The sequence below is a fragment of the Balaenoptera ricei genome, chromosome 16 (assembly GCF_028023285.1).
Source record: "Balaenoptera ricei isolate mBalRic1 chromosome 16, mBalRic1.hap2, whole genome shotgun sequence".
Taxonomy (NCBI): domain Eukaryota; kingdom Metazoa; phylum Chordata; class Mammalia; order Artiodactyla; family Balaenopteridae; genus Balaenoptera; species Balaenoptera ricei.
The window spans coordinates 62811574-62831910 of NC_082654.1; the positions used below are offsets into that span (position 1 = coordinate 62811574).

A 20337-nucleotide genomic window follows, 5' to 3' on the forward strand; every position below is an offset into this window, starting at 1 on the left:
GGTCTGTGGTGATGGACTGGGGTAGGTGTGCAGGAACCCCGGGGCCACTTCTCGAAAGACCAGCCCTGGGGATACCCTGGCTCCTGCCTGGCCAGAGCTCCCTCCTACACGCGGCAGCCTGGGATAGAGGGGCTAATGCATCCCCTTCTTCACGGAGTGCTCTGTGGTGGGGGAACTGGGAAGACGAGGTGGGGCTGGGGGTTGCAGAGGCCTTATCACTCTCCACCCCAGCTGGGGCTCCGGGGCCCTGCCTCCTGGAAGAGGCCTTCCTGGGTGACAGCTAGAGCTCTCCAGGGCTGGCCTAACTGTGCTGGGGGCTGGGCTAAGATTTGCTCAGGGAACTCAAAGGGAATAACAATGGCAGAAAGAAGAACTGGGGTTGGCAGCCAGGATGCTAGGTGCAAAGTCCTCTTGAGAAGCTGACACTCACAGCCCAGATGAGCATCTGTCCCAGCCCACTGAGAGCACTGACCATCTAGCCCCTTCACTGGGCATTCACTGTACCCGCTTTGCATGGTCACCTCTCCTGTGTGGACACTGTGTCTCCCTAACTATTCTGTGAGTTCTATGGCAGGGATCCAATATCAGCCTGCCCTTTGGACCTGGTTGTAGAGCTGATGACTGAAACACAACTATTGGGTGATGGGCTGAACCAGGATGCCAGTGTTCTGTCCTCTGGACCACTCACAATCGGCAGAGCCACCTCTGACTTTCGGCTAGCTCGAGTTCCCAGCAGCTTCGTCTGGGCTCTCTCCTCAACAGCAATGATGCCCTGAGCTTTTGCAGGCCAACGGGCATGGGTTTCATTTTGTTTTGCAATTCTGATCTCTTGGTATGGCTTCCTGGAATATATGTTAAGAGGGATTCTGAAGTATCAATATAGTTTAATGAGAAAGTTCTGACATCCGCTAGCAATGCATGCCTTGGGCACAGGATAGGGAAGGGCAGTATGTGTTCCGTATCTTTGCCTCTTCCGTGATAATACTGTGCTTTCCAAAACACTTTACCAGGTGTTATTACTTCTTTGGTTCCTACTCCTCCCCACCCCTCCCCTGGAAAACCCTGGAAGGTTTTACTGTCCCATTTAATGCATAGGGAAACTGAGGTTCCAAAAGGTTTGTGTCTTGTCACAGTTGAATGTGGAACTGGGACTGAAGCCTGGGTCTCCTGCTTCCCAGGCCTGTGCTCCTTCCTCTGCACTGAAGCGAGTGGCATTACAGGCCAGGACTTGGACTTGCTCACAGTACATACCGGGCCCTGGGGGATAAACCTGTGCCCACAAGCCCGTGGCTCTACTCCTTCCACATCAGTCTTTTCACTCTCCTTCCTGCCTGGCAGCCCTGAAACCACAGGACTCCTGGTGGGCATGGCGGCCCGTGCACCCCACTTGCTTGTGGGAGGGGAATGGGGAAGGGAGAAACTCATCTACCTGCAGAGCCCCAGGGTCTCTTGGAAGAACTGAGCCAGTTGCATGTGGAGCATTTGAGCAGCTGCAGAACACTCTCAAGAAGCAGGGCTACGGGAAGGGTCTGAGTTTAATCATGCTGGGCCAGAGAAGGCCGACTTACTTGGTGTGCAGCACAGGGAAGGGCCGGGCTGGGGTTTCCTGAGCTTGAGCCAGGGGAAGCAGGCTTCACAAACAGCAGCAGGGTCCAAGTTTAATAAACAGAGGAGCCTCAGCTCTAAAACTATGAGGTGAGTTGCCAAGAGCAGCATCCCCTGCTCACAGACTTTCATGGGGCTGTTGCTGGCGACTCTTGTACCAGAAGCGGGTGGTGGGAGATTTTCTGTCTTTCTGCCTGGACAGGTGTCTTCTGCAGGTCCCCACCAGCCTGAGAAGCCAGGGCTGGTTATCTGGGATTGCTAACCTCTGGCTGTGATTCGCACGGCAGGGAGGTCCCCCTCGGAAACCTCCGTCTCCCCATCCCCCTGCCAAGGTACCTCTGTGCCTGGGGCTCAGCTCCTGACCTCCCAGTTGCCTTCCGTCCTTCCTCCCTGGGTCCAGCCCTTCCTCTTGCAGGGGTCTCCTGACGGCCACTTGGACCCCTCCCCCAAGCCTGCCCTCCCTGTCTGTGGCCTGGAGCGAGGCAGAGGGCCGAGGCTGTACTACGACTTCCCCTCCTGGGTGCACACCATTGTGTGACAGGCCTAGGCTGGCCCGGATGCCACTTGCAGCCCAGCTGTTCTGAGCTCTGGGTGATACGGGGCTGAGAGCTGGGTGGGTATGGCCTGGGCTACTTGCAGGAATATTCTGCTCTCAGGAAACTGTGGGGGAGGGGACCCTAGGGAGAAAAGAAGAGATGGGAGGCCTCGGATATAGGATTTCTCTTGGTTTTAGGGAGACTCTGTAGCCGAATCCCACCCCCATCCCTGCTTAGAAAGCCTCATCCTTTAAGACATGGATGCAAATGCCTTGTCCTGAACCTTCCCTGGCTCCTGGCTCTGACCTCCTAGCATTCTATCACATCCTAGAGTGTCAACTCTCTGTTATGTGTCCATTTCCCCCACTAACTGTAGGCTCCTTGAGGGCAGAGCTGTGTCCAACTCATTTCTGACTTCCTGGCCTCTAGCACAGGCCTGGCACATACTTGACGTTGAATGAATGAATGAAAGAATGAATGAATGAATAACTCTTACTTGCCCTTGTCCAACAGGAAGGCTGGTCCTGTGCCAGTGAGGGCTTGTTTGAACCAGGCAGGTACTTGTAGGTGGGAACAAGAGGACGGCGTGTGGGTCTGCCGGGCGTCTCTGGACAGATGTATGCACCCCTATTAAACCACGGTGACCTTTCTTGGAACCTCGAGATGGCTGGTCTGAGGCTTCTCAGGGCTCTGGCTGGTCTAGGAGATGCTGGAGTGATTCTACTTCCTCAACACTCAGCCAGTGAAATCTGCCCAAGAGCAGACAAGGTCCCTCCTCTGGTCACCTCTGGCTTGGGAGAACTCATGACCCCGGAGGGTTCACTGTCCAGAAGTAATTGTCTGGTCAGTGGCAGCAAACCTTCAAGGGTCCAGCACTCCTCAGAGACAAATGCCAATCATGGCGGGGCACTGGCTGTAGGGCCCTGGCTTAGCTGGGCCAGGAGGGAGTGGAGGGGGCACTTGGGAAAGTATTGGGACCGGCCCTTGGAGCCTGCCCCAGACAGAATGTGATGGGGAGGATATGTAGATACAGAGCCCTGCTCTGGGCTCTGAATGCTGCCACGGGTCTAGACTACCTGCAGCTCCCTGGACCCACCCCGGATTATCGCTTGCTCTTAGGTCTTTGTTCAGGTTGATGCCCAGTTCCAGAATATGCTTTCCCCCTTTGCTGTGCTAACTGTGACTGACTGACAAGACAGCCCAGGTGTCACCTGCCCCGGGAAGCCTTCCCCTAGGCCTTCTCGGTGCCCCATCTGCACCTTGGCCCTGCACAGGGATGTCCTCATCGCCTCCCTTACTCAGCTGCACTTCATCGTGGCAGGACCCGCACTGCCTTCATCTCTGTATCTCTGGGGCCTGGCACATAGAGGGTATTCAGGGAACACTGGCTGAATGAATAAATGAATAACTGAACAAATATGGTCCAGTGCTAAGTTCTCAACAATGCCCCTGTGGTCCCTGTAGTTCTTCACTGTGGTGTCGCCAACAAAAATCAAATAAAAGTGATCTTTTCCCATCCTGAAGAAGCAGAAAAAAAATGGAAAGGATGGATACTTTTTGACTTAAAAGTTTTCTCCTTTAAATGTTTTTCCAGCTGGTACCTGATGCTGTTTGTCTGTATTATTATAGTATAGCCCAGGAACCATATACACACATATACATATACCCCATTCCTGATCTTGGTCATCCTGAAGTTCTTTTCTTGGAGCAGAGTTGGTGATGACCAAGATGAGGAAGGTAGACAAAGGGAGACTGCATTTCTCACCACCCAACTTCCCACACTCTTACCAAGGAGCTGGAACAGGCCAAGACCTGCTTCAAGGAGGGCCAGAATGTCAGGGGCCCGCGTGTGAGAAGGCAGTGCTCACAGGTCTCCACCAGGCTAGGGTGGATCTCTAAGGAGAGTTTGGTCAACAGATGAAACTTCTGGCCATGGGGACTAGTCCCAAGTTCTGCAGGGACTGCTTGGGGAGTGGTCCACCATTCGGGGTGGCTAACTGTGGCTAGGGTGATTTCACATTTCTCTAATTCTCATTTCTTCTGGGGACCAAAAGGAAACCAGATGTTGCCTCCCGAACTGAGGGTCTTAGAATATTATGGGTCTCACCATCTGCCTCCCTATAAAACTCTAAGACTATGGGTTATAGAGAAGGGTGGAGAGTGGGGGTAAGAGTGGTGTGTTCGCTGGCCTAGGTCAGGATGAAAAAGAGCAGCATGGCAGATGCTATGAGTTGCCCACCTCTTCTTCACTAACAGAGCCCTGCTTGTATTTGAGGCAGTGTTATACATGGCCCCCAAGTAATTAGCCAAAGGGCAGAAGTGGCTTGCATAGCTCTTTTTTTTTTTGTCATTTCCTGCCTTGAACTCTGACATGATGGCTGGAGCTATAGCAGCCATCTTGCAACCATGAAGGAAAGGCCAAGAAACATTAGCTCTGACATCACTGAGCATGAAACCAACGTTTGTAATTCTCTCTGGAATTGTTGTTATGTGAGAAAAATGCATTCTCATTTATTTACGAATCCATAGTTAAGTTTCTGTTACTTGTAGTCAAACACATCTGTAAATGCTATTGGAGAGATGACCAAGAAGATGATTCACTCTGAAGCTAGGTGCAGGTAGGGAGGGGTTATGTCAAAACTGAGTCCCTCCTTGTCGCCACAATAAATGATACCCCTACCTGTCCTCCTCTCAGTTAGTTACATGTGCCCCGTAAATGTGTCTCCGTTTGGCCCACTGGGTATGACTGGCTGAAGTGATTAGTATTATCCTGGACTTTTCAGAATGTGGTTTCCTGGGATTGATCCAATTCCACCATCCTCCCCAGAGACACTCCAGATAAAAAGCCCCGCCCAGACATGCTCTGATCCCACAGTCCACAGTGCCATTGCCAAAGGAGAGAGGTCCAACAGAGTCACCTTTTGGGGGCAGAAGGATAGAGCTGAGGCCTCATTTACAATCAGGGTCCCTAGGGTAGAGAGATTATACAAATGTCCCCAATCCTTACACTTCCCTGTATCTATACTCTTTGCAATGTGACTTTGCAGTTCATTCCTTCAAAAGAGAGAGTTTATTTCCCCACATTTTGAACCTGGGCTGGCCTTGTGACTTGCTTTGGCAAACAGAATGTGGCAGAAATAACCCTGTTCCAGTTCCAAGCCTGGGCCTTGAGAGGCCTTACATGCTTCTGCTCTTTCGCCCAGACCTTTTCTGGCTCGATGAGAACCAGCACTGACCAGCCTTCTGAAAGGGGAGAGACAGGTGGCCCAGTTGCCCTGTTATCCCAACTGATGGGCAGCCAACCCCCAAAAGAACAGCCATCCAACCGACACACAGCTGCCCATGCACACATGTGGGAGCCCAGCTGACAGCAGAAGAACCACCCAGCTAAGCCAGGTCTCAATTGCCAGCCTGCAGAATTGGAGCTAAGTCAATGGTTGTTTTATGCCTCTCTGTTTGGTTTATAATGCAGGGTTATTGTGGCGATAGATAGCTGATACACTCCTCCTCCTCGTGGTTTACCAAGTGCTTCCACAGACAAGAGCTAATTCAATTCCCCAAACACCACCTATGAAGGAGATATTATCTCTCTTACAGATGACAAAACCAGTTTTCAGAGAGGTTCTGACTTGCTCACAATCATGAAGCCAGCTTACAGTAGACATCGTCATCCCCCAGCCCATCACCCCACACAGCGGCGTCACCATCCAGCCCTGCAGGCCCCGCCTCCTTCTGCAACTTTGTGGACTTTGCACATTGCCTTGGGCAGCGGCCCCACCCATTCACGCATCAGACTGGACCATGGACATCAGCCCTTTCCGACCCTAATGTGTTGCCACAGCGTGTCACACCAACATGATGCAGGGGAAGAGGCCAGAGGGCACCTTTTCCCATTTGGCACAGAGGCCCCACAGGTACACGGCACAGCTTGGCAGGCGGAGTTGGGGCTAGCCAGGCCCTGAGGTTCAGGCTCAATCTGTACCATTCCATAGAGCTGCACTGGGCAAGCAAACACAGCTAAATAGAGTCTGAGTGGCTGCAGAGGTGGGTGAACCGACACCCTAGCTTGGCACACACTGGCCCTCTGTAAATACTCGTAGGCTGATGGACTCAAGGCGCGATAAAGGAGTTGTGGAGGACTCATCGGCGCGTGGCATTCCACTCCCACCCATCTCATCCCTGTCACACAGAAGGCGGAGCTGCCCCTCTCCCACCCTCCTCTCCCCGAGGCCACCCCCCATCACTCACCGACAGGGTAGGGGTGCCCTCGTCCTCCACGGTGACCACCAGGTGGTAGAAGCTCTGGCGCTCGCGGTCGGGTGGTGCAGGCCGCGTGGCAATCTCGCCACTGATGCGGTCCATGCGGAAGGTCATGTCCTCATTGCCCCCAGTGATGTAGTAGGACAGGACGCTGTTGATCCCGATGTCACGGTCAGTGGCTCTCACCTGGACCACAGCGGTACCCCCGCCCACATTCTGGGGGGAGAGCAGGAGAGTGGTCATTCTGGATTCAAGGCCTTTGGGGCAAAGTCTAGCTCCTGTTCCTGAGAGCCCAAGGGCTGCACCTGGACCTCTAGAAAGCTCTGCTCTGACTACCCTGGGGCAACGATGAGGAAGATAAAGATGACGGTGGCAAACATTCTGTGGGTATCTACTACATGCCGGGGGCCTGAGTTAACTCCTCTCTATAATGCTACAGATTAGGTCAACCCCATTTACAGATGAGAAAACTGAGGTGCCAGGAAGGAATGTGTGCAAATCACACAGCCAGTCAGTGGGAGAGCCAGGTTCTGAATTGAGGGAGGCCTTCAAGAACGTCCAACTGGGCATGATACCCAGCAGTGCCTGGGCAAAAATTCTCCTGACATGACTCAATCCTATTATTGAGTAATACACGAGCTGTTTTTACAGATATCGGAAACAAACTTATGGTTGCCAAAGGGGAAATGTGGGGGGAACGGATAAATCAGGAACTTGGGATTAACATGTACACACTACTATATATAAGCTAGATAATCAACAAGGATCTACTGTATAGCACAGGTTATCAATATTCTGTGATAACCTATATAAGAAACTGAAAAAGAATGAATACATGTATAACTGAATCCCTTTGCTGTATACCTGAAACTAATACAACATTGTAAATCAACTATACTCCAATAACATTTTTTAAAAATGAGCTGTTTTATTTAAAAGCAGCTCTCCCAGGGTAAACCTCTGTTTCCTGTTGATGGTGAAAGGCCACTTTCTTCTTTCCCTCTCCTTTCCATCCAAACCACAAAAGGTTACCACATTCCAGGACCTGGCCTAGGTGTTAGGGATAGAATCATGAATGAGTAAGCCACATCTCCATCCCTGTGATCTGAGAAACTATGGGCCAGGCAGATATTTATGCGTTTTTTTTTTTTTTTTTTCTTTTGGCCACACCACGTGGGATCTTAGTTCCCCGACCAGGGATCGAACCTGCGCCCCCTGCAGTGGAAGCATGGCGTCTTAACCACTGGACCGCCAGGGAAGTCCCCAGGCAGATATTTAAACAGGTGCTTCACGGTCAGCTCACACCCAATGTCCACTCCAGACGTCCAGCTATATGGGCACCAGAGCCACCCTCACCTCGTTGACGCTGACATTGTATCCAAAGGGGCTCTCGATCACCGGGGGGTTGTCATTGACATCCAGGATGGTCACCTGCAGGATGTGGTCCTTCTTCCGTGGAGGGGTGCCACGGTCGGATGCCACAACCTGCGAGGAGGGGGATGACTGGAGTCAGGGCTAAAAGGATCAGGAATATGGAGTCCAAATGGGCTGTCTGCTCAGTGGGCTGGGGGACTGAGAGGCTAGAGAGACTTGCTGGCCCATCCCTGCCCCCTGCCCCTTGGGGTCTCCACAAGGCCTTCAACTTCTGCCCCATGCTGCAAACAATCGTTGCCCAATACTTCTCTGTTTGGTAACCGTCCTTTGCAATCTGACTCCGATGTGCACGGCCTTTACCTCCCCATCCTGCCCCTGACTGTGACCCTGGGCCTGCAACCAGACCCAGGGCTCCTGCCTTTAGCTTCAAGACCTCTGTTCCATGCACTCAGACCTGGTCTCTGGCAAATAGAGGAACAGTCTCAAATAATCTTTTTGGCAATGAGCTGGAGTCCTAACCATAGCCTGAGCCTGTCCCTAGGAGCCCTGATGTTTCCTGGAGGCCTGTAGAAAGTGTTCTAGAGCTCAGACCCCTGCAGAAGCATGGCCCTGGGGTCCCCAGAGACCCCTCAGGAAACATGGTAGTCTCAGCAATTCAGCAATAGTGGTGGCCTTCGTTATTCCTCACCTCAGCAGAGGAAGCCAGGTTTTTCTGCCCATGGCACAAGAGGGGAAACTGAGGCCCAGACAGAGTAAACAACTTGCCCAAGGTCACACTATGTCTGTGGAGGAGTCGGCTCTATCAGCTGCCAGGCTTTCTCTCCTGGCTCTGGCAGCAGGCACAGACACCTCTGCTGTTTCCTGCTCTGGGTCCAGAAACCCCTTCCAGGATGCCCTTTCCGGGTCAGCCTCACTCACGCCCTTGGTCCTAAGGGGTGCTGCCTGCCCACAGCACTTGGTGACAGCAGGAAGCTGACAGCCGGGGCGTGCTGATGGGCTGAGCTCTCTTGGGATGGAAGGCAGTTGGTGCTCACCTTGAGGATGTAGTGGCCCAGCTCTTCTCTGTCCAGGGGTCTGGCCACAAACACTTCGCCAATGGAGTCGTTGGTGGTGATGATCTCAAAGGCCCCAGCAATGTTGCCAGAGACCAGGGAGAAGATCACCTGTAAGGGAAGAGAGAGGATGAGGGGCGAGGGGTGAAGAAGTGGGGAGGACAAGCGGCTGGCCAGGCCAAGGAGCACTCTGCTCAGCCTGGGAGATGGAGAAGAATGTGTTTTATTCAGAAGCGGTTACATCCTTCAAAATGGGGGTGGCAGGTCCACAGAGCGGGTGCAGGGCCTATGACAGGCTAGGGCTTGGGGGGATGCGAGCATACTGGCCTGGGGCCAGGTGCGAGTCCCACCACATGAGATTTCCCAGGGCGGGGAAGCACTGAGCCCCCCTGCGAGCAGCAGGCACGGCCCTGGTGTCACGTGGGCTCTGCTCGGCTCTCACAGCAACCCTATCAAAGGGAGCTGTTCTCTTCAGCTCAGCGAGGAGGCTCAGGAACAAGAAGTCACTGGCAAGGTCACACAGCTTGCAAGTGCCCAAGGGAACAAGGATTTGAACCCATAGGCTTCCAACTCCAGAGCCAGCATCTCTTGGCCCCCTAGAGGTGTGCAAGCATTTAAAACCCAGTGGAAACCTCCTCAAACACACCTCCATTTGTAGGACAGGTCAAAGTGGTGTGAAGACTGGTGTGCTCTGTCACCCCTCTTCCCTGTGCTCTGGGGGTGCCCAAACCTGCATTGGTGGGGAGCACTTCTTGCCAGGGGACAGGGAGGGGGGCCTGAGAAGCAGGGGAGGAGGAGTGTGATCTCTTGGGGCCCCAGGTCCTCGTGGGGAGGGCTGGCCCAGGGCTGGCACGCAGGGGTGAGATGCTTGTGGTTTGTGGATGAGGTGACCAAGGAGTCACTGGGGAAATTAAACCCCCTCTGTGTTCAGCTCGCCGCGGGGACTGAGCCGTGGCCAGCCTTGGGCCTCGTGTTCCCTGGACGCAGGCAGGGCTGACAGCTTGCACAGCTCTGTCTCCTTCCCTGGACCGTGGACTGCGGTGAGGGCAGGGCGGACCCGCTCAGGGCCCGGCAGAGCCTGGATGACCCGGCTTCCTGCTCAGGGAGGGGATGGCTTTGGCGGTCCCCTCCGGCTGAGGGGCTGTGGGAGCCCCTACTGACAGGGCAGATCTGGACTATTCCACTTGGTGCCCACCTGCCCGTTGCTGCCGGCGTCGGGGTCCCGGGCCTTGACAATGGCCACGCGCTGGCCCACGGGGCAGTCCTCGGGCACACTGACGGCTGAGTCGGACGTGAAGTCGAACCGGGGGCTGTTGTCATTCTCGTCCAGCACAGTGATGTAGACCTGGGTGTGAACATGGCCAGAGACCTCCCACCTTCTTCCCCTCCCTGACCCCAAACACAGGGTCCCATCGTGGGCCCAGGGGGGACCGGACCTCCAATCAGTTCTAGAAGGTCAGCAAGCTTTCAGAACCTGACTAGGCCAACCCTGACTTTACACAGAGGCCCTGAGCGCATTTCTTCTGAAAGTCTGGTGGGGGAGGGCTGCACACACTCAAATGCTGGGGCCTGGCGGGGGGAACTCAGAGGTGGTGGGGCCTTGGAGAACAGGAAGGCATGGGCCCTGGTTAAAGGAAACGGAGGCTACTCGGCTCCAGATCCGTGAGGGTGTGTCAGCCTGGCACTGGCAGAGCTTCCTGTTTTTCAAAAGGAACTAGGAATCCAGATTTTTATGTGGAATTAGGTGGTGATAGTAAAAAAAATTTTTTTGTGCGGGCCAGCTAAAACACATCTGGCAACCAGATACTGCCCAAAGGCCTCTTCACTTGCACCTTTAGATTAGAGGGAAGGAAACAGGGCTCAGGAGCAGGAGAGGGGTCACAAGGTGGCTTGGTGGTCCCAGTGGGGAGAAGGCAGATGGGGAAGAGAGGGGAATTTCCAGCTACCAGATAAAAACAGGGAACATGCAAGTTGCACGCAAAGAGCACATTGTTTTGTGTCTGCAGCTCAGGCTTCTCCTGCAGGGTTTGAATAGCAAGCCTGGAGAGAAGGCCTGGCTGGGGGTGCAGCTTCCAGCCCATGGATGGCCATGGGCCATGCAGCCAGAGTCGTAGGTACCCCTCGGGTTCACTGATGAGGGGATTGCAGTGTGGGGGGAGGGGAGGAGGCTCAGGTTCTAGCAATCCCAAGCCAGGCCTTCTCCCACCACCCTGCTCCAGGCCAGATCCCATCCTCTCCTTCCCCAGGCCTGGGGCTCCGGGGCTGCCAGGCCTACCTGCCTCCTGGTGTGCACAGGACTCCATGGGGGGCCTGTGGAACCTCACCACGATTCAGAGAAGATTCCGCTTCATCCTCCCTCCCTCCTAATCAGGACTATGCCCTTCTCAGTTCTAGCCACGCTTCCATATTTCAGGCAGCTGTCAGAACTGTAGGCGACAAACCCAGGCTTCACAGCAGGACCAACTTTACCACTTACTAGCTGTGTGCTTTGGCAAAAGTTATTCAACCTCTCTGATTTTTCATTTCCTCAGATGAAAGTAGGAACGAGAACACCTACGGAATCAAGATGCTGGAAGGAATAAATGAGCCAACAAATGTGGTCTTTGTCCTGCTTCTGGCCTGGCAGACAGGCAGGATCTCACCTGCCAAGACGCTGCCCACCCATCATAAATTTTGGTCACGGAGTTCTATGGAGTACCGGAGCCCCAGTCTGCTCACCCGTGACATAGGCATAATAATGTCTACCACCCTGTTCTCAGGGAGAAAACAAACAAGCCCCCCCGCAATCTGATCCCTCCCAAACTCTCTCACTCTGGTCAAGGCCTTGTTGGGACTCTGCATGCTTCCTCCCACCACAGGGCCTCTGCACCTGCTGTTCCCTCTGCCTGAAATGCTCTTCCTTCTCTACTGTGTAAACTCCTATGCTTTCTGAGGAGCTCAGCTTGAGTCACTTCCTCTGGGAAGCCCTCCTTGATTTCCCCGATGTCTTGTTATCCACTCTCTCGTGGCATATATTTATTGGCGTGGTAATTTGATCAGTGTCTTTCCCCCACTCTATCTTATGCCTGTGAAGGCAGAAGCCACGTCTGATTTTGGTTTCCCACTGTATGTACCCTGAGCCCAACCCAGAGCCTGGCACACAGTAGGTGCTCCCTCCACGTTTGCTATTCTGATGAGGTGCTCCCAGCAGTGGGGAGTCTGCATCAGTGAGTGAGTTAGGAAGGCAGGCACCAAGATCTACGGGAATGAGCTATGGGCCTGTGTCCCCACCCAGGGTCTCAGGGCCCAAATCTGCCTCCCCGATCCCTCAAAAGCCCGGGGGTGTTACTCAGAGCTCCTACGGCTCTGAGTAACCCCCCAGCCACCCCCGCCCAGCCTGCCCCTTCTGCTGCCTCCCCACCCCTCTCGGGGCCACAGGGGCTGCTGGGGCTGAGGAGGAGTCAGGTGTAGGTGAGCTGTGGTTTGGGGGTTCCGGCCTCGCAGAGGAAATGGTGGTGCCTTTAAAAGGCCCCTCAGCTTGCCTCCACCCTGGCACCTCCAACAAGTTTGGGACTGACAGGGCTGGTGTATCTGGGGCAGTGGCCCCTGGGAGCCTCTGAGAGGAAGCCAGGGCAGAACAAAGAGGGGTGGGTCCTGCTTCCTGGAAGAGGGTGAAGGGACTGTGGCAATACAGGGGCCCACGTAGGAGTGTGCGTTCTGAAACGCCCCCGCCAGCCCCAGCACAGGAAGCGGCTGCCTGGTCCACGAGGGGCTTCGGCAGCCTCGGGAGGGACAGCCCTACTGCTCACCAGGCTCCAGCTGGCCTCAATCCCCCGACTCCGCACAACAGGGGCGAGGGGAGACTGGGCCCATTTTATGGATGAGGCTGCTGAGGCTTGTGAGAGGGCTCCATTCAACCCGAGCCTTAGATCCTCTGGTGGGGAAGACCAGGAGCCCCGCCACGAGCTGTGGGACACAGGGCACCTGCCCACCGTCTGCCACCTAGGGGCTCTGCTCACTGGCTGCCCTCAGGGACCTGGGAGGTCGAGGGGAGCTGTGTGGGCTCACTGCTGCTCGCCGCCTCACTCACCCCAGGCTCGCCCCGTGGATGGAGGGGCCTTTTGGGTACGGCCAGGCCACAACCCGGGCCACTGGAGCCGGCACCCTGAGGGAGCCATGGGGCACAGGATGCCAAACAGCTGCATTTGGCTCTTAGCCTGGACACCGGGTTGGTCTATCCCTTTAGGCTAAGGTGAAAAGGACTCAGCAGGGGTGAAAACGTGGCTGTAACCAAGGCTGATAATGAGCTGGACACCCATGTGGTCTACAGATGGCCTCAGACCTGTCTGGCTGGGGCCCAAGCCGAATCGATTGTTAAATGTTCTCATTATCACCGCAGGATTCCACCCCATGACCCGCCCCTGGGGCCCACCTTCATATCCACCCCTAGCCTGAGGTCACCACTTCTCTACCCTTCTAGGAATCTTGTCTGCACCTCTGACCTCAGCAGTCACCCTCCCCGAAGTTCACAAGGTCTCTGTGCCATTACTTAGAGCCCTCAAGGGCAGTGGCTCACACCATATGCCCACTGCTGCCCTTGCCCAGCTCCCCTGGCCCTGGTGCCCCACTTCACACGACTACTGTCACATACTCCTTACACTGACCCCAAGAGAGGGAAGGGGTTCCCCTTACAGACCCCGCTCCCATCACCCCTCCTAGTTTACAAAGGCTTCCTATCTGCCATCTCCATCACATCCTCTGAGGAAGGCAGGGCAGTTGGTATGATACCCACTTTAGACCCGAGGAAAGGAAGCACAGAGAGGTTGAGCAATTAGCCTTGTCACACAGCCGCTGAGAAGTAGAGCTGGGATGAGGCCTCAGTGTTCCCTCCACTGGGTGTTCCACATACTCCTTGTTAGTGCAACGCCCACCCCAGGACCCACTGGCGGGGCTTGACAGGACAAGGAGGGCAGAGGGGACAGAGCTGGATGTGGAGTTCGTGCTCCGGAGGCGCCTGGGCTCAGGTGTGAGAGTGGCTGGGCGGGGGAGTTTGGGAGGGGTCTGAGCAGGGACCAGCTGCAGTCCTGTCCACGTGCCCTCTCCCCCAGGAGAGGCAGGAAGGCCCAGCGCCACACAGGGCCCAAGCCAGCACTGGCCACAGACAACCCACAGGGGAGGGCACCAGTCCACGGGCTACTCACCTTCTGTAGGCAGAAGCGGCAGGAGGCGGCCAAGGGAGAGAAAAGGCAAAGATGCAGGCGGTTAGCAGCCCCAGCTCTTCCAGCCCCGCTCCAAGCAGCGGTCTGTGGAGGATGCCTCCCCTCCCCCACCCATCTGAGGTCTCAGCCCTGCCCAGGCTGCCCGGGAAGGTGTGGCATGGCCGGCTGCAGTGCCATCCCTGGGCTACCTAAACCCTCACCCACTGCCTGCCTGCATGTTGGGTGGCTGGTGAAGATGTCAGTCTGGGGGGACTTGGAGCGGTGATAGGCTGTACCCGTGGGGCTCTGGGCCGGGGATCCACTCACCACGGTGGAGTCCACCTTGGGGCCGCCGTCGTCTGCCACCACCGTCAAGGTGTAGAAGTCACCTTTCTCCCGGTCCACCAGGCCCTTGACGGTGATCACACCCTGCAGGGAGGGGGTCAGATGGGCAATGACATCGTATCCCAAGCAGTCCTGTGCCCTGGCCAAACTAGACTCCTTGCCAGCCCTGGACATTCTGTCCACTTCCCCACCTTCACGTTACTCCCTCTGCTGGCATAACTTCTCCGTGAAGCTCTGTCCGCTGAAACCCTACTTCTCTCTCAATCCCACTCGGAAATTACCTCTTCCATGCAGGCTTCCCGCTTCCCCAGCCAGGTACGATCACTCTCTTTATTTGGGCCCCAGAGGCGCTCCATTACACCTCTACTGTAGATCTATTCATATCTTCCCTTGTGATGCTCTGATCTGCATCCTTGATTATTCCCACTTCTACTCCTAGCCTGAGAGCTCTTTGAGGGCTGCAAAGGGTCTTGTTCATCTCTGTGTCCCCAGCATGCCCCGGAACAAGGCCTGGCACATTGTAGCAATTATTACCTTGCTTATTTTCAAAGACGGGATTCTGAGAGAAAAAACACTAACGCAAAGATGGAGGAGTAAGATCCAGGCAGTAGATAAGACATCGCTGCACCAGACACCTAACTAAGACTAGCTGCTGCAGTGAAGCATGAAATTTATATCTGAGCCACAGTAAAAAGGGAAACACGATGACTTGCACAGCTTTCATTATCTAGTAACAAGAAGACAGTAGGTTGCCTGTGTATAAACTTTATCTTATCCCTGCATATTAAAGGGATGTATTACGGGGATGTTTATCTTTATGACAAAAAAGAGAGTGCTGGGCATATAGAAGGAGCTCAATAAACGCTGGTTAGCTTTACAGGAATTGAGCTTCCTGCCCTCAGAGAGAACACTTGCTGTGCTTGAACCTTGCTGTGCCATCCCTCACCGTGATGGCATCTATCTTGAAGAGGGCTTTGGCCTGGGCGCTGGTGTAGGCGTCAAAGCGGTAGGTGATCTGGTTGAGGTTGTCAATGGAGTAGGCCTGGACCCGCACGATCTCGGTGCCCAGCGCCAGGTTCTCCAAGATGGCAGCCTCGTAGGAGGCATTGGAGAACTGCACAGCTTCGTCCAGCTCGTTGAGCAGAGTGACGTAGACACTGCAGAAGCCCTGGTTGAAGGGGGGTGCCTGGTCGGTGGCGGACACGTTCATCAGGTAGCTGGTCTTGGTCTCGTAGTCCAGGTGATCCACGGTGATAACAAGCCCCGTGCTCTCATCAATCTCGAACTTCCCCTCCGCGCCTGACAGGATGCGGTAGTTCACCAGGCCACCATCCCCTGCAGGAGGGCACAAGAGGCTGTGCAGTCCCAGGTGGGGGTGGGCTGCCTTGTGGCTTTACAAGCTGCCCCAGCACATCCACTGCTGTCCCAGAGGGACAGGGTGAGAGGCCTTGGCTCACCTACCCAGTGTGCACCACCCCCCACCTCTGGGTCGGATTGTCCCAAGAGAAACTGCCGAGGACGGGGTCAAGGTCAAGGACGGCAAAGCCCAGCACACACTGTTGACTCCCTCTGGGGCCTGGCCTTGAGATGAGAGAGATGCCAGAGCAGGTTGGTTCTGCTCCTGGAGCTGTAAAATTCAAGCTCAAGCACCTCCCTTGCGTATCTGGACAAGGAGAGGGTGGGGAAATTAGGGATCCCTTGTAGTGGAAGCTTTGATTTAGAAAGCGTTAGACCTGGGCAGCATCCTCAGAAGTGGCTAAGCCTTCACTTGGTCCCTATAGCCAAAGGGTTCCAGTGCCCGGGTCACCTTTCTCTGTTCTCCCCACTCCCTCCACCCCCAATTCCTGTGCCTTGGAATACACGCTTCAACCAGGAGCTAGAGTTGGGATTCCTTAGCTGAAGTCCACATACTTCAAAGAGAATGATTATAAAATCACTCAGGAAATCCCAGACTTCCTTGAAATTATTTGCAAAACTCTGGGCATGCATTCTTTCTGGGAAGGGATCCATAACTTTCACTAGTTTCTCAAACAGATTCCTGACCCAGAAAATGTCTTGAACCATTAGCCCCCAGCAATGTATGTGATCTGAACTGTATAAAGGTGCCATTTATTAAGGGAGAACAATCACTCGGGAGTTTTCAGGCCTGTTTCTCCCTCTACTCCATCCCGTGCTCCAGGTGAGCTGGGGATGCTGATGGGGGCTGCGTTGGGAGCCACCAGAGCAGCTGACATGAAAGAAGGGCAGGAGCTGGGAAATTAGAAGCACAGGAAGGAGGTTTTCTCTGGCTGTATCCCTGGCCTGGGGCACAGGCCCAGACAGCCAGGCCCCGTGAAGAGGGTCACAGTGACCTGGCCATCTTTCTCCTTCATTTTGTGCTGCTAACGGTAGCCACCTCTAGGGCTCGGGGCCTCTGGCGAGGTCCGGGCTGCCTTCAGGGATGGCCACAGCCCTGTAGAACAGGACGCTGCCTCTTGTGAAATGTGTGTGTGCCAGGCCCTGGGCTGCGCTGGCTGGAGGAGCAGGCCTCAGCCAGCTTTTGGACAAGTCCTTTACCCCTCCCAGCCCTGCCTAGCCCTTAGCCAAAGGTTAGCCAGGAGCTGCCAGGTTCTGGGATGACAAATCCGGACTTCCCAAGCTTGTGACCTCTCCTCTCTCTGCCCAGAAACCAGGGCAACTCCCCCCGACTCCCATCCTCCTGGGACTGGGAATCTGGTGGGGATGCCACCAAGACTGTCCCACGAGCCCCTCCCCACCTGGGAGCCACTCAATGGGGGAGCCCGAGGCAGCCCGAGGATGACAGGCCCCGCGGGAGAGGGAGGCACGCGCCGGGGCGGGTCACTCTGGGGAATGGACTCTCCGGCTGCCTCCTGCCAGCCTCACCAGTGTCTCGGTCTGTGGCTCGGACGACGATGACCGACGTGCCGATGCCCGCCGTCTCGCGAAGCCCCAGGCGGCTGTACTGCTGCTGCGTGAACACTGGGGCCTCGTCGTTGACATCCTCCACGTACACTATCACCTGCAGGATCCGGGCCAGGGATGAAAGGTCGGGGGTCGGGGGGGTGCTGGGCAAGCCCAGGGCTGTGCCCACCCAAGCCTGCGCGTCTGGTCACTGCTCTCCTGGGCCAGCTGTGAGCTCCCTACAGAGGGCCTAGGGCTGTCCCGTTGGTCATCGTGTTCCCCCACCTTGCACAGTACCTGGTGCATGGCAGGTGCTTAAATATCATGTTAGAGAACAAACTTTGTCTTGCTCTTGGCTCTGTTGCAAATCCTGCGGGAACCTGTGGCTAATTAGTGAAACTTGGGCCGTCCAATTTCTCAGCTATGAAACGGTAACATCAATTTAACAGTTCACGCCCTGTGCCACTCCTAGGATGGTTATGAAGACAAAATGAGCCAGGGCCTTGCAAAAGTGCCTGAAAAGTTTAAAGGGACCCCATTCAACTATCAAGATACATCTGGGAGAACAGAAATGAAAACGTTAAGTATGGTGGTAGCAGAGGATGCTGGTGCTCGGGCTACTCTAGATTCTCCTGTGCTTTCTCTGGTGCTCTCACCGCCAGCGGCCAGAACTGTGGTTCTTTGTTGGGACTAACCCCAGCCCCCGCTGCTGCCGGAGCCAGAGACACCCAGAGAGCCGGAGGTGCCTGGGAATTACGTCCCACACTGGCTAAGGCAGCCCTTAGCCACTGACTGACGGGCAGCTGAGATGACTCTCTCCAGAGCTCCCTGTGGGACTGAGTCACAGTTTCCTGTGCTCCACTTTGCTGGCTGCCTTTCCTTCCTGGTCCCAAGCCCCTTCTGGCTTTTCCTGGGAACACTTCCTATACTTCCCACTCATCACTTTCACACCAATCCTTGTCTCAGGATTTGCTTCTGCAGACCCTGCCCAAGACAGTGGCTATGTCTGAATTGTGGAATTATGCATAATTTTCATCACTGCTTATTTACATTTTCTAATTTCTCTTTAATGAACATGTACGTCTTACATAACGACAACAACAAAAAAACAGTTCAAAAGATGTTTATGGAGAGAGGTGTTACAGATAGAGATCAGCACCCCACCCTTCTTTTTGTGCACCTCCATCCCCCCAACACACACAGGAGCACGGGAGGGTCTGGTCCAGGTATGGGCAGGACCAGGGCTATGTCTAGAAGGATCAGTGTGGTGGGGAGGGGAGTTATAGGCAGAGACCAGAGAGTGGTGGCACTCAAGGAGGCCCAGGGCTCCTGCCTCTTTTCCCAGATGAGGGAACAGAGGCCCAAAGATGGGGAGGGACTTGCCCGAGGCCTCATGGTCACCGAGAGCTGGAAAGAGAGTGGGGCTTCTCCTGGTTCCCGGTCTAGCAACCCTACCACTCTTTGCTATATCCTGGGGATAAGCTGGCCCCAAAACAGGAGAGACACCCTACTTCCAGTCTAAAAGAGCCGGGGCCAGCAGGAATTGGTCAGCAGACTGGGTGGGGAGCCAATGGGGTAGGGGCAATGACGTGCGGCATGGATTTCACATGTGTTGTCACCAGCACCGATGGCGGCACGAGGCCCCATCTGAGAGCACGCATATTTGGTTTCTGATCTGATCACTGCCTCTCAGATCAGCCCCAGCTCCTCTTCCAGGGTTAGCTGGGAATTAGCTGGACAGAAGGGAAGGGGCTTCTGTTGGTATAAGTGGAAATGGTGCCCTGACCAGTGGAGAACTGTGAGGTGAGTGGGGTGGCAGAGCCAGTGGGGAGGAGAAGTTTATGGGGGTTAAGATTTCTCTACTTCCCTGCTCTTGGGGCCCGTGTAGCCCTGCTATGCCATCAAATTTTCATGTCCAGACACCCAGAACCCACTATGCAAACTAGCGTGCCTACTTCAGAGCACAGCTGCTCACAAGCCAGAATCTTCTAAGTCTGGCTTCACCAAGAACTTGGCTGGGGAGATCCTGGGTGGGGTGGGTGGGTGTCGGGGGGATTTGCACGGATGAATTTCAGGAACTCTCTTGCTGTAAACAGAAGCTGCCCATCCATCTTTTGAAACTGTGAACCTTCCCCCTTCCCAAGTCTGCTTGTCCAAATGGCCTTGACTCCAAGGGTCGTGGGGAAAACACTGGGCTAGTCTGACAGTGCAATAAACAGAGGGAGGTGGCATGGAGGCTGGGTGTGGTCCTCCATGAGACTGGCTGCATGCCACTGTCCTCTAACCGGTTTCAGCCTTGTTTTTAGCAGCAGAGACAGGAGGTAAAATGGTGTGTGGTTTGCAAACCTGAGAGACACAGATGTACAGGAAACAGCCAGGTCGGCCAAGTTCTTGCTGAGCAGGAAGGCTCAGCGACTGAGCTACCGGGCTCCCTGGGTTCCCAGCCCCACTCTCTGTCCAATGCTGTGCCATCCAAAGGGGACGAGGCAGGAGATGTGTGTGCGTGTGCCCATGCGCAGTGTGCACGTGAGGCCCCAGTCTCTACGAGGACCGTTTCACTTCACACTCCCTGGCCCCTCATCTGTGCTGTCCTGGTCTCTGAAGCAGGAACAGGAGAATATGGATTGTCCCTACAAGCCAGGTCTGCTGCTGCTGGGAAAATGTGTCCAGGGAGTCCCTATACTGTCTTCAGGAAGGTCCCCAGCTTTCCCAGGGCTCAGGGGTGTGGGAGCTGGGTACTGTAAGGGCCATCAAGTTCTGGCCCTAGGGCCAGCAACCAAATTCCCACCTTAAAAATGACTCTTTGGGGATAAGGCAGCAGTGGTCTCTGTGCTCTGGAACCTTCCGTGAGGCAGCATAGTACCGTGGTTAAGAGAACAGCTCTGAGCTGACTGCCTGGGTGTGAAGCCTGGCTCTGTCTACCCTTACTGCCATGTGACCCTAAACACATTGGCCAAGCCCTCCTTGCCTCAATCTCCTCATCTATAAAATGGGTATAATAACAGTGCCTACCTCATGGGGTTTTTATGAGGCTTAAATGAGTTCAATATGTAATTCACGTGCTGATTTAATATCTCGCAGTCATGC

At 54.8% G+C, this 20337-nt stretch overlaps 1 protein-coding gene across 1 annotated transcript in view; it reads right to left on the minus strand.

The window, feature by feature from the left end:
- The window catches only part of CDH23 (cadherin related 23), a 452031-nt gene that overhangs the window by 63698 nt on the left and 367996 nt on the right, over nucleotides 1-20337 (minus strand). The window contains exons 31-38 of the mRNA XM_059900605.1: nucleotides 17233-17368; nucleotides 15296-15684; nucleotides 14332-14433; nucleotides 14008-14010; nucleotides 10023-10172; nucleotides 8810-8938; nucleotides 7758-7886; nucleotides 6390-6617 (exon numbers count right to left, since the gene is read on the minus strand). Coding sequence (XP_059756588.1) covers nucleotides 6390-6617; nucleotides 7758-7886; nucleotides 8810-8938; nucleotides 10023-10172; nucleotides 14008-14010; nucleotides 14332-14433; nucleotides 15296-15684; nucleotides 17233-17368 — 1266 coding nt within the window. The remainder of the gene's footprint in view (nucleotides 1-6389; nucleotides 6618-7757; nucleotides 7887-8809; nucleotides 8939-10022; nucleotides 10173-14007; nucleotides 14011-14331; nucleotides 14434-15295; nucleotides 15685-17232; nucleotides 17369-20337) is intronic.